The 13,929-nt window shown below is 42.0% G+C and overlaps 1 protein-coding gene across 4 annotated transcripts in view; it reads right to left on the bottom strand.

Moving 5' to 3' along the window:
* Window positions 1–453: 453 nt before the first annotated feature.
* LOC128883091 (helix-loop-helix protein 11) overlaps window positions 454–13,929 on the bottom strand; it is a 134,594-nt gene continuing 121,118 nt past the window's right edge. For 3 of the 4 annotated variants that reach the window (XM_054135103.1, XM_054135108.1, XM_054135121.1), the window contains 3 exons: window positions 13,090–13,355; window positions 12,082–12,536; window positions 454–11,953 (listed from right to left, as the gene is read on the bottom strand). In XM_054135103.1, the coding sequence (XP_053991078.1) occupies window positions 11,629–11,953; window positions 12,082–12,536; window positions 13,090–13,355 (1,046 nt within the window). In that variant the 3' untranslated portion in view covers window positions 454–11,628. The remainder of the gene's footprint in view (window positions 11,954–12,081; window positions 12,537–13,089; window positions 13,356–13,929) is intronic. The other variant, XM_054135113.1, reaches the window with a different exon arrangement.

The raw sequence follows: 13,929 nt of genomic DNA on the forward strand, positions 1-13,929 counted from the left end.
GAACGATTCCCTAAATAAATACACGAACAAGACAATTAATCGATTAACTTATCAGAAAGATTCCACCTAATACTAGCGAAAGAGTCGATTCCCTTCAGTTCAGAACCCAAAAGTTGTTCGACGAGATCTCGCCTCGCGCCTTGCGTAAATGGATAAAATACACGTGATCGTATCGAGGGGGCGCAATGAAATCGATGGGCACCGTCAGTTTAATATTCTCGTTACCTTTAATCTTAACGTACCGTTTACAATGTATTCGTATAACAATAAAGCAATACGCAAATAGTTACGAAGACTTCTTTTCTCGAAGGTGACTGCTCGCGTGGAGCGCGTTCCGTGCATCGCGCCCAGTGGAATTATTTTTTTTTTTTTTGTAACAATAAAACATTGCACTCATTTTTTTTTTCAACTTGTCTCCGTACAACTATCATGCATCCTCCGTTTCGCGCTTCGTTTTCTTTTTTTTTTTTCCGTTTTTCCTATTTCTATCTATCGTTCGCTTTCTTTATTCCGAGAGCAATCATCTCGCGACGATTTTATTGCTGATCGACGCGGTGCAACGTTTCATCGCCGTCTATACAATAATACGCTATTTAATATAATAAATTATCTTTCATATATGCACAATACGTTATCCCGACGAGAGAACGTATCGTCTCGAATAGTATTCCTCGCAACGTCGAGTCGTTTTTCTCGCGAGTATCGACTCCCTTGCTCTCGCCTTCTTTTTTCTAACGTTTAATCAAAATGATTTGTATAAATGCTACGTCGCCGAGAAAAATCGTCACATCTGCCATCGATCGATACGAGCGATTCTTTATTTCTAAGGATACCATCGTCACCGTTCCGTCGTTCAATTCTGAAGATAGAAACTCCAGAGGACCAAAGTTGGGTGGTCTTGAACTTGGCGTGATTTTGAACTTTGAACTTTCAAGCGGTAAGAAACTCGAACGAAATAAAAACCTGCTCGTAAATATCGACCAACGACACGTCTAATAATTCCTCTAACATTTAGCCGCACATTTTCCTCCGTTCTTCTTCGTTTACGTATATATCTTCAGTGTCTCGTTAGATACGACCAAACAGAGACGGGCAAAATTTCATTCGAATAACGAATAAAATCGACGCGATTTATTCGATTAAATACTTACAATCTTTTTAAAAATTTACATTCAAAATTTCATTCTCATTCAACGAGTGATGAACATTCGTTTCTTATTCATTATTTGAATTGTTTTTTTTTTTATCTAGACGACAATTTTCCCCACCTCTGCTTTGAAGTCATTGCACGAAACATCCGCCCCGATCTTCCTCCAAAACGTGTTTACTATCCGTCGATGTAGTAACTAAATACAACTTAATTCTATCGACTCGAGCGAACCGTGTAATCGTAATTCGCGGTTCGACTCCTCGCGGATCGTCGTTAGCTGCGAGAGCTCGTCGATCACGTTTGGTTTCGGAGCAACGACCAACCGAAAATTCCTTTTCGATTCGTGTCGTCGCTCCTCGTGTTTTCTTCTACTATTCAGTCTCTCGTTATACCTCCTAGAACACATTTTTCATCGTCCAATCCCTTCGATGTAACGAGCGCAGTAGAACTCCGTTTATTCGAACCGTTATTCAAACATTTGGCGGGCTCTTATTATCCAAACTATTTGTCAATTCCAGTTTCACCATCCAGTTATATGTAGAACAAATGGAGTTCTATTGTACAGTCACGTCTAATCATTGGAAGGGCTAAACGAAACTGTTTACAAAATATCGTGACGCGACGAGTCTTGTTGCTGGTAAATTTGGAAGAGTTCGTTGATCGCTTATAAAAGTTAATCGAGCGTAAACGAAGTACAACGTGTCTCGTGGTTCGCTCGAGTCGTTTCGGTGCAGTCGGTGTATTTCGCTTCTTTTTTTTTTTGTTTGCTTACAATAATTACGCTTAGAGTACGCCATTTTCGCTTACAGTGACACACACGCGCGCGTTCTTTTTCTTTCTCATCCGTCCATCTTGTTTTCTCCCTGTCTCATTTTCCAAACTAATTCTATCTAAACCGACTTTGGGATACCTCTGGTTTCCTTAAACGTTATTAGATTATTTTACGTCGCTTTTAATACTTCAGTGATTAAAGTAGCTCTCCTCGTTGGAAAGAAACGTTCATCGAAAAGGATACGAGCCAGAGGTGGGCAAAATTTCGTTCGAATAATCGATCGCTAATGAAAAAATTACTTTTGCGGCGATTACTCGATTCGAATAATTCAATTTTTATTTCTTTTATATACTCTAGCTTTTTTTTCTGGACTAGAATAAACACGAAGTGTGTCGCGCGTTTTCGTATAATTAATCGTTCATTGGTAATCGACGCGATAATGCCCAACCCTGTTCCGACGACTGGCACGATTCAATTCCGGATGATTTCGACAGTCTGACTTCGTAATGAAGAGGAAAAAGAACTGTATTTCTCGTCGAGCATACACATACACGCACGCAGGTGCACACAGACACGGGGCTAATCAAACGTTGAACGAAGACCAATTCTAAATGCTACTTCAGTTCTGTTCGCGAAACGAAATGCATTTCTTCCGGAACCTTCTCGCTAAAACCTAATCAACCGTTCCGCTAATTACCTTTACGCGCTATCTAGACATTTTTTCCTCGATTTCTATCACTCATCGTTAGACCAGGCATGGGGAACCTGTCTAAGGACCGCGTACCGACAGTCGACTATATAAATCGATCAACTTCATCGAAGTTTTGCAATTTTTCCCCTCCCCTCGTGATTTGACGTGCTTACACGAGAAATAGGTAAAGTAACTTCCAAATCCGAAAGGTTCCCAATTTCTGCGATACCTGTCGCGTATCTCGGCGCACCCTTTTTTATTTTGTTCGACTGTCGCACGTTTTAATTAATTCTACGACTTACGGTCAGCAGAGTCCAAGTTGAGCTCCGTAGCTCGGACACCACAGTGCCTTATCCAGTGTCTTTCCCTCGGGCTTGTGGCGACCGAAAGCACGATGCCATAGAAAAATAGAATACGGAGCAATCGGTCAATTAATTTCGTCACCTTAGCCGAGGCACACAGCGGCCGCTTCTCTATCGAGCTATCGGTGTCTCCCACAAAATATTGCGCATTTTTTAAGCTTTAATTTACAGATCGCTCTAATTTAGAAATCACTCTACATTTATGATCTCTACGATGTCTAAATTTTACATCTTCACGTATGCATGTTCAACCATTCGACTGAATAAATAATAATTTCTAGAAAAAAGAAAAAAAAAACAGAATTATCGAGATTTTTAAAACTTAACTTTTTCTTAGCCTGAAACTAAAGGAAACGAGCAACGAAAACGCAAGATCAATTCTCGTACTCAGCGCAAAGAGAGGTTCACAACAATGTATCGATACGTATACTTTATTTCGATAGACGGTTTAAAAACAACAGGAAGAGGAGTGAATAACAAAGAAAGGAACCAGTCTGTCCATCTACCATTTTCATAGCCTTCTCCGCACCACCCTACAGAATCACATAAAAATCAGAAGACGACAGATAAGGTTCTTCCCTTGCAAAATGCGCAATACTTTTAGGAATAGCCTAATTAATATTCGGTCTCGTCGTCGTCGGAACTGGATGGACCTGCAAACCGCGTGGAACAGCTTCGCGTTCTCCGTGTCACGTCAGGCAGAGATGGCAAAATTTTATTCTGATAATTTCTATTTCTCGAACAGAATACGCGATATCATTTCATAATAAAAATCCTAATTTTTATACTCGATCATTAATGAATAAATAATTGTGTAATACTCTTTTCATTGGCAAAACTAAATTCTTTCACTTTCCGATATTCTCATCGATTAGTTTAACCGTTCGTTATTTCGATGTCGACTAGAATTTTGCTCCACCTCTGAGATCAGGATAATCACGAGTCCCTGACGTTCTTGGGAATGAAGAAAGCGGACCGAGGGTCCCCCGATCTTATCGGAAAGTCAGTCGTCCATTCGCGCCACGGACGAACGAGAAGCGCAGCTTTCGGTCGCCATTTGCCGCGTAAGGGTTACAAGTCGAGTTAGTTTTAACAGTAAACTTGTCATCTAATTAATTTATAGTCGCTCGATATCCGCACAGCCACGCTCGCCTAAACATTAAAAGGATTCTTCGTCTTCGTCTTCCGCCTCGTCGTTCGCTGCTTCCCTTTCGGTGTTTCGCGATACACCCCCAGAGATGGGCAAAATTTAATTTTATCGGTGGTGGAAGAGCCTCTCTCCCGATTCACAGTTTATTTTTTAATAATCATATCAGTAAGTATACGTAAATATTAAATAAAGAAGAAACAGTTGGTTTGGCTTCTGAGGGACTCATTGTTCGTTAATACACGATAGTTATAAACTATAGCGATTTATTCTCAACGTTTATTCCATCGAGTTCGTTATTCGAAGTTTGAATTCGGATAAGAGATTTGCCCATCTCTGATACACATACGCTCACTCGCACACGCACACACATTTTCTCTCTTTAATTAGCGTTTCTTTAGCAACTAGCCGTGATTCTTCGCGTGAACCATTAGTTCTCCCATTTTTATCCTCTTTCTTAACGAAACTGTAAAGAAGTTATAGGAGCCATTGTTTTCGCGTATATATTTCTATATATGTATATATAATTTATATATAGTCAACGATAAAAAAAGAAACTCGCCCCGATCGGGCGTCGTTATCGCGGGGGTGACAAGGGTCTTTTTTTATTTTTTGTTTAATCATATTTCATTCTTCAATGGAGCGTCGGAAACGTCGAATTACGTAGCGGTGAGTTCGAAAAATTTCCCATTAGTTCATCGTTTACTTTTCTTTCTAAAAATTGACGCGAAACACGGTGTATAGAACCTGTCGTCACGAATTGAAAACACCATTCGATAAATCCGTCGTTTCTTCGGCCTAGTTTCATTTCTCTCTTTCTATATTATTATATATTCCTTTTTTTTTTTGCTTTTTTGTGTCTTTTTAACTCTTCTTGTTCAAACCATCCGACCGTACGTGGCATGCAAAGAGATCGATAAGAAATTGCGAACAGAGACGTGCAAAATTTTCGTCGAATTTACGGAATAGTTAAAATTTTGTTCGTTTAATGTGAAATCTTTCATTCGCTAATTCAAATATTTATTCGACGAGCAACGAATAAAAAAGTGTTTGTCTTTTCTTCGTTGCTCGAGAACGCTTGTTTGGATAAGATTTTGCCCGTCTCTGTATGGGAATCGGAGGGAGGACAAGTTGCTCGCGTAATTGCTCGTAATTGCTCGAAGCAATCAAAACGCAATTGTGTTCCTATGACTCAGTCGTTATTTTAGAAACTCGTAAAAAAGATTCGCGATCACCACGTACGAGACGATCGACGCTGACGTGTATTCTCCTTGGACTTGAACTCTATAAATTTTACTTCATCCTTTAAAGAAAGTAATTAATTCTTAGCCATACGTTTTCGACGTTTCGTTGCAGAGTCATCTTTAGACCCGATAATGTCGCAACCTCACCGAGTTAACATATAAAAAGAATCCTAACGATATCGTTACATTTTTTAATACATTATCGCATAATATAGTAAATTCTTTTCATACGTTAATTTCGAAAATTTAACAGTAACATCGTAAGAATTCTAAAGGGGTCGTTACGTCTTTTTACACATTAATTTAGTAAATCCTTTTGCATATATTAATTCGGTAAATTGAATTCCAACATGTCCGTGCTCCAAACATTTATCTTCAACGAAGAGTCGAGACGCATAGTAAACGATAGCTCGATCGAGACTGTGCAAAGGAATAATTTTATTATTTTCTTTCTGTGAAACGCAGTCGTCGACTTTGAATACACGTCAACGTGTTCCCGTGCGAATTGACTTCACGGCGTATAGGGATGAGACGCGTGATTGAGCCGCCCACGCACCAGGTCACGAAGTTACAGTCTCTACGCGTTCTTATCGTCCCTGAGGACTTCGTTTCGACGTCTTCTCTTCGCGAACGTAAGGAACAGAAACCGGCTGTGCGCGCGCAAGTGTCTGGTTTGGATGTGTTTGTGCCAAATTTAGACCTGTCTGTGTCGAGTGTGCTTGTGTCTGTGTACGATTGTGATGAATACGTGTTCGTGTCGACCGCACCCACGTTCGAGTACGTTTGCGAAGTATATAAATGTTCTGACGCGTTTTTACATGTTCGTATCGAATGGATTTGTGTTTGGACGTGTTTGAGCAGGACGTGGACGCGTTTCTGTGCGAATGCGATGAGTGTAGATGCGTTTGAACCTGTTTGCGTCAAGTGTAGTAGTGTTTACATTGAACGTACGCATGTTTGTAAGGAATTTCGGTGTGTAGATGTCTATAGAGGATCAAAAAATCGAGTAAAGACATTCAGAACGAACAGCTCGCGAGAAAACGAGATCTGCTCGGGTTGAACGAGCTATTAGGTTCTCTTTCCCCCCCCCCCCCCTCCTAAACGCTCGCTAAAGTAAACCGTGTAAATACGCGTGGGTCTGCTTGCTTGTTTATTTTCTTACTTATACGCGATGTATGCGCGCAACATTCTCGTATACATTGTACGCGCTCGTCCACAAACATTTATGGAAGCGCTCGAACACGTGAAACGTGCCAACACGTTCCTTGCCACGAGACATTTACGCGTAAGGTACATCGGTGTCCGAAAGCACCCAGCTCTCTTAAAATTGAAGCTGAGAGGCAATGACGTAGTTCAACGTCTTCGCGAATCTTGCAATCATCCAACAATCGTGCACATCGAGTGAGAAATCACTGGTTGATCTTTGGCTTGCAGTTGTTATCACGTCAATCACTGTGAACGATCGTGGAATATGCAAGCAAGGTTAATGCTTCACATAAAGTATCCTTTAAAATAGCGAAAAAGAAATATTTAACCAGGTCAACGATGCATTCAATTTTTGCATCTTCGTGTCACGTGTACTTTGAAAGCTTTCGTAAATATTAGCAATGGGTAAGTTCCTCTAAAATGAATCGTGGCAAAGAATACGTTAAACTCTTATAATTCAAATGATCATTCGTCTATGAAAACAATTACACAATAGGACATCGGTGAACATTGACAACGGAATATTAATTGAAGAATAGATTTTAATAAAAAGAACCATTCAACATTGTATCCACAATGTCAGAAATTGTAATTAACAACTGTTCTGGTCGGTGGCCATATTGCTGCGGAGCTACAATGGCACCCATTGCTAAGAAAAATAAAAAAAAAAAAAAATAAAACTGAAATCAGACTTTTAAAATATAGGTATACCGCTTCTTGGCATTGACAGTGACTGAACGTACGTCGATCTGGTTTTTGTTGCATAAATTTCATTGTGAAACGATACGAAAACAACTATGTCTCAAGAGTTGCGTAATCATCGAAGTGTTTTTCAGAAATGCAAACGTAAAAAGGCTGGTTAAATTTAATTTCGTTTAGTTGCGTTGCTGCGAACGCCAAGAAGCGATATAGGTGTGCGACGTCAGAGTGGCACAGGGTTAAACGATCAACGAAAAACCAAAACTGACAGTGTGATACGATTGTGTAAGAAACATGGCGTATTCGGAGCAAAATAAACAGAGATTCGAGCGCGCGCATACACGCGACGACTGACTCTAAACGAAGGTGAAACGCTAGGAATTAGGATTGCCAACAATCCTTTCAGCTCTTTGTACTTTATTATAGCAAAAATTTGGGGTGTTTTATTTTTTAGGAATAATCGAAGTGGAAAATAAAAGGCAAGGCTAATTTCTAACGAATAAATAAATGATATTGGTAGCTAGTCCAAGGTAAATCATTTATCCATTATTTATTTATTCGCTAAAGATTATGCTTACCTAGTAAAATTGGAAATTTATTACGAGCTTGTTTTATATGTGATCCAGTTGGCAACCCTAGAAGGGGATGTTGATCGTTCGCGAAAGAAAGGCAGCGAGATTCGTTTGGAAAAGTAAGAAAAAGGGGAAAACGTAAAAGAAGACGGGAACGCCCGAAGAATCTCGTGTTTTGACTTCTTAGGCCCTCGTGCGTCCTCGCGCTAACATCCACGTCGAGATGCCGTTGTACGTGCCACCCTCGGGCAGAGATGGGCGAAAGATTCGAATAATTAATGACGAATAAAAGCCTCTGTGATTCATTCGCAAATTTCGTTCAATCGAACAGCATTATTCGAACAATATGAATATTTTTGAATTGAATATGGATCAACGTTCAGCTATAATTTCATTATACAGTCCAGATTGTAATTTTAATCCACCAAATAATTATTCCATCGAACGAGTCATGAAGACACAAGCTTTTATTCGTTCACCGTGAAATATAATTTCGTCCTATGATACAAACTCTAAGTTTTACTCGATTTTTACACAATTCCAGCTACGTTATTCGAAACGGTTCCTTCGAATGAGAGTTTAGCCCGTCTCTGTCCCAGCGAGGGATTCCTCCAAAAACATCTAAGACGTTAATTACACTTTCATCGCGGATCTTAGGTTCGTAGCGTTCGCCTTCTCGCGCCTACCGCGACACAGAATACAAATGATCGCCCCCAAGGATTCCTCAGCGTCGCGAAACGTTGCTAGGGGGTTGAAAAAACGGGTCGAAATAGTCGAAAGTCGTAGAAAAACGATGAACGCGCGATAGAAAAGGGTTCGAGCCAGGCGCGAGAAAGCGATCGGTTTCTCGTTTCTCATTACTTCTTTTTTTTTTCTTTTGTTTGCTTTGTTTAAACATTCGCAAGCATAATCCCTTCAACGTCGTACGCTCTGTTTAGGTAATCACGTGTATAACGTATGCAACATCGCTAAATAGTATATACACACAGTACAAGTTACGGATTAGCGTTCACATTTATCATACCGATAGACAATATTAATAACTTGGTTTTGTTGTATTTCATCGTGTATCTCGGCTAACAATTCCTACGTAATCTAACCGCTAAACGTTAACTAAAGGTTGCTTTTTTTTTTTTTGCTTAACCATACACCTTGTTTTATCGGTCGTTTATGCCTGGCGTCTCGCTCAACTCTCTTACGTACATACTTAAAAACGAGTACCTAAAGATAAATCCATCGCGTAGGCATATGCTAGTGGGTCGTTTCCAAAAGCACGACGTCGGTTGTCGCGCTTTCGTTCGACGTCAGTTCTCCTTGGAAAGAATTCTGTCGCGTGCGATATTATAACGCTTGTAAGAATTGGTCTATCGGATTATCGGTGATTATCAGTCCTTTAAAAATCGACATCGTCGGAATTCGAATCGGACGAAAAGGATAAATTGAAAAATATGATGATAATGATGGTGGTGGTGGTGGTGGTGAATGCGAGCTCGTGTTAACATAAAACAGAGTTGTATATCCATCGCGTATGCGTGGGAACGGAATCGGAAACGTGTTCTGTCCCACCCGCGACATGGGTCGATCCGAGGATCGATCGTTCCTTCCCTCGAAGGACACGAAAAAAATTCTGAAACATCCGTAGCTGCACGCGAGTAGGGAATTCTGGGCTGGAAAAGACTAGAAAAGTCTTGCGGGAAAAGGTTTCTCAGAAAATGTATGGAGTGTATGTTTTAAATAAATGACTGTGTCATGGTTCATCGATTACCGATCAAAAGGTGGTTCGTTTTCCACTCGTTCTAATTTTCATCTAGTTTACCCATCTTTGAGGTTATATCCTACAGGGGAGGGAACGACCCTCAGCTTCGATCCGCCATTGTCGCTGGTATTAGGCGTCTACGAAGGAACAAAAGTCTGGATACTCGATATTTGGCACAGATTAAACGGAATTTCAGTCCGCGGTCTCTCGAGCGATACGAGAAATAAAATTCGTCCTCGAAAAGGTCACTCCGTTATGCGAAACTCCGATCAGACGTCCATCGGCCATCGGTGCATATTAATGTGTGTCAAATATTAAGCAATGCATAACACATGTGTGTCTCGGTTTTAGTCGCGTTGTGTATGTAATTATGTATGTATGTATTATTAACTGTATTCTTGTTCGTTTGAATCGTTCCATTCTCTCATTGTAGCAACGTTCGAAATGGTAACCCCCGGTGTGTTGAATGTCGAGAAAAAAAAGTCATGCGCGTCGCGTGAATAGTGAATCATCGCCTAGCGTCGTCAAGTGTATACTTTTCAATCTTTTTGTTTTTTCATTTAATTCTCGTAACAATGTAAAAAAAGAACGTAAATAAGATTTTATGTATAATATATATATAATATATATATATATAATATGTCCATTATATATATCTACATATACACGAATACACATATATATACACATACATGTATATACACTGGAGGATCGATATGCGTGTATATACGTATATACCGTGTGTATGCATGTATACATCGGTACAATACATCGTACGCAGCCTTAATCATCTAGGAATATTATTATTATTTAATATTAATATTATTATTGTGGTAGCAAGTCGCTTAAGTCTAGAAAAATGAAAATCCTGCCTCGTGTACGCGACGAGGGGAAAAACGCCCGCTTCGCTGTCTCGATTCGCGAAGAGGAGTAATGGAGGAAGGGTGAGAAAGGGGGGATATATATGAAACGGGGGATGGGTGAACAAGAGGGAGACCGAGATGATTCGAACCGGGATGCGCAGCAGGATTGGAGAATCGTTCGAGATTCAGAGAATTCGTCGACACCTCGAAGGGATAATATGTATATCGGTGGTATTTACAAGAAGAAGTAAAAGGGGCAGGGTGCTGGGAGACGTTTCGACGACTCGGTGGGGCGAGGATCCTTTCGTCGAGCTTCGACATGGCTCCACCTTCGTTTCGAGATCTCGCTCGATCCACAGTCGTGATCCAATCGTAGCTGGATCAAGATCCACCCGACCGCATCTACCGTCCATCGAACGCAAACAATGACAGGTTTCCTCGCGCGGCTCTTGGGTACCAGGGCTGGGCAAAACGTGGCGATCCACCGAGTGATCGGTAATCCTGGTTAACTCTGATGTTTCGAAGCAAGACGTTTAATAAAAACAATTATTTCTTTGATTTCTATCGACGCTAGAAGGATTCACAGTGCATATATCTTCTGTAAAGAGTCTCCCACAGCTTACCAATCGTGAACAATAATTACAAGAGAAATCCAAGACATACTTAACCAACCTAGGACCACGCTGTTCGTCTTCGAATCGAATATCAATCAACGATCAACGAAGACCTACATTACGAAAACGAATCAACGTGGCCCACGATTACCGATCGACCCGTCAACCGTGCTAATTACAAAAGGAGTCGCGAATGAATCGCGATGGCTGCCCAACGCTAGTGGGGATCGATGATGGTCGAAACGAAGGCAGACGACGGGCAGTAGGAACATACGAAAACACCGGACCCAGACTCGTCGGACGTCCGTTAGGTCGGTGATCAACGGCAAACTCAAGGAGGCCTTCTCGAGCGTCGATTATCGAGGGGAACGGAGCTTCCGCGGCTCGAGCGTCCAAGGGTCGAACTGTCCAAGGATCGTCTCAACTCTTTAAAACAACGAACACTCGGATGATACGTCGTGTTCCGAGACGATCGCGGCTCAGACGCCAGTTCGTTCCCAAGAGGCCAGCAGTTTAGCGCGTTCAGTTTATTGATCGCGGCGCGCCTTTCGATCACGAGTGCTTCACCACGATCACGCCTGGTCGCTGCTGGGTCTGCTGTTGTCTGTGGAACTGGAACAACTCGGCCTGCAGTAGCCGCTGCTTCGCCGTCGTAGGGCTGGTCGTCGACGTCGAGGACTTCACCGCTGGGTTCCCCGTTTGCTTGTTAGTCAACGCCAAGGGCACGTCCTGCGCTGGCTCGTCGCTGAACAGATGGTCCCCTTCGAGGTGACGTATCGCCTCGACGATGGTCTCCAGGTTCTGCCGCGAGGTATTCGCCAGGTACAACCTACCCTGAGGCGTGCCGTCGTCTAGAGTGTTCGATGGAGATGGCAACCTGCAATTAGTGTGGTCTTTCGTTAATTTGATTCCTTTTAGAAGAGGTGAAGGGTTTGTTGGTGAATATGACGGATTAACTGATACACGGAAACTCTAACACTTTGAATAATGGGTTGACAAGCTTACCTCTCGACTTCGACCTTAGGTTCCGCCTTTATCGCCGCCTCCAGAACACTGGGCAACCGCTGGGGCTCTGCTACAGGCGAGAACGGCCTGCTAGGGCTGGCTGTGATGTACTGTGGCGACGAGTTCTTGAAGTCTCCTGTACTCGAGGCGTACGTGACGCGACTCGAGGAGGAGAAAGAGTCAGCAGTGGTGGGCTCTTCGATGGTGGCAAACGTTGGATTCTGGCTGAACGCGACGATCTTCGGGCTTCCTGGGCACATTTCTTCCTCCTTGATGTCCACTGCCACCATGTCGGTGGGCTGCGGCGACAGGGGCGGCGAACTTGGTTCAGGACTAGACGTTTCCACTGTTTGCGTCGAACCCACCGGTGGCAGGGACACCACGGACACTACCTGAAGCGCTGCGACCGCTTCCTCCGTCTCCTGAGCGATCACGTTGTCCGTGTGCTCGATCACCTGCAACGACAAAATTTCAGAGCATGATTAACTCGGCGAACAAACTGAATTCCATGTCAAATTTAAAAGAAACTCATTCTACTTGGTATCATCCAGAGTTCGTGGATGTGGTTTTTTTTTTAGAAAACAGATCACGAGGATTCATGAATTTTAAAGAGAAACAAGGAATTTTGACGATTACTGATCTGGCAGTCAACGTATTAAACGACTCGTCAGAATTCGCAGAACACTCGCGGTTAGGTGGAAACGGTTTGCTCTAGAGATGAACTCTGACAGCTATCTGTGGATGACGCGAGTCCATGGGATTCTAGGTGTCAGGCTTGTGTGGTTGATACGACAGTTAAATGGGTTAAGCTATTATCACATTGACTGCCAGGTCACTCGTTAAATGAAGGTGTCAAAGAAAATAAATCCAGATAATGTTGTCTTTTATTTAAAAATAAGAAGATCGAATATAGTGCACACTATTCGATGTTTCTAATCGTTTATTAATCTGGCGATCGATGTGATGTACAAATGATTTTTAAGTAACGTAGAGTGAAGCTGTACATACCTCGTGCGGCTGATAAGTGATCAGCTGATTGTCCCTGAATCTTTCCGGGTACAGTTGACTTTGTATAGCTCTCATCTGCTTTTCCAGATGTAGCCTCGTGTGACGCTCCCTTTCCAACTGCCGTCTGAGCTCCACCACCTCGCTGTTGACCACGGAGTGTCCCTCTGTGGTCACTGTTATCACCGACAAGGGTTCCGGGGACATGCTCCCCAATCCCTCGTCACCGCTCTCGCTGACGTGCATTGGTAGACTAACGACAACACCTGCTGGAACAAAGAAATTTTTGTCCAACGTTTAATGCTAGTCTGGACATTATTCCCTATATAAATTTAATTAATCGAATACTTTCGTACAGATTATCAAATCTTGATCAATCTCAAAGAATAGCCTCTTTTTTGCTTTGATATCACTTAAAAATATTCAAAACCTTGGTACCACTTTGAAATACTTTCTTTTAGTTTTATATACTAGAAATAAAAATTCTGTGATTTTACCGTGAGTTTTTCATGTACACAAAAATTCTGTTCGTTTCATTTTTAAAGCTCACACGGTAGCAAAGTACAAATAGCTTTCCTAATGATGTGTTTGCTCGACAAATAACGTTGGAAGTAAAAATCACTTTGCCACCCCCCTGATACTTATGAAGAAAGGAGTCTGCAACACTTCAAAGGGAACGCCCAGTGTAATGATTTTTAAAGCAAGGAGCTATCCCCTTTCCGGGTGACTGGGTAGCCTGAAATTTTAATGGCACCGCGAGCTAAAGGAGAGTAAACGAAGTTTCGATCCTATCGATCGGATTGCGACTTTTTTCCCTACCGCGAACGGAACGGAATATCCGGC

This window comes from Hylaeus volcanicus, chromosome 1, assembly GCF_026283585.1.
Source record: "Hylaeus volcanicus isolate JK05 chromosome 1, UHH_iyHylVolc1.0_haploid, whole genome shotgun sequence".
Lineage (NCBI taxonomy): Eukaryota > Metazoa > Arthropoda > Insecta > Hymenoptera > Colletidae > Hylaeus > Hylaeus volcanicus.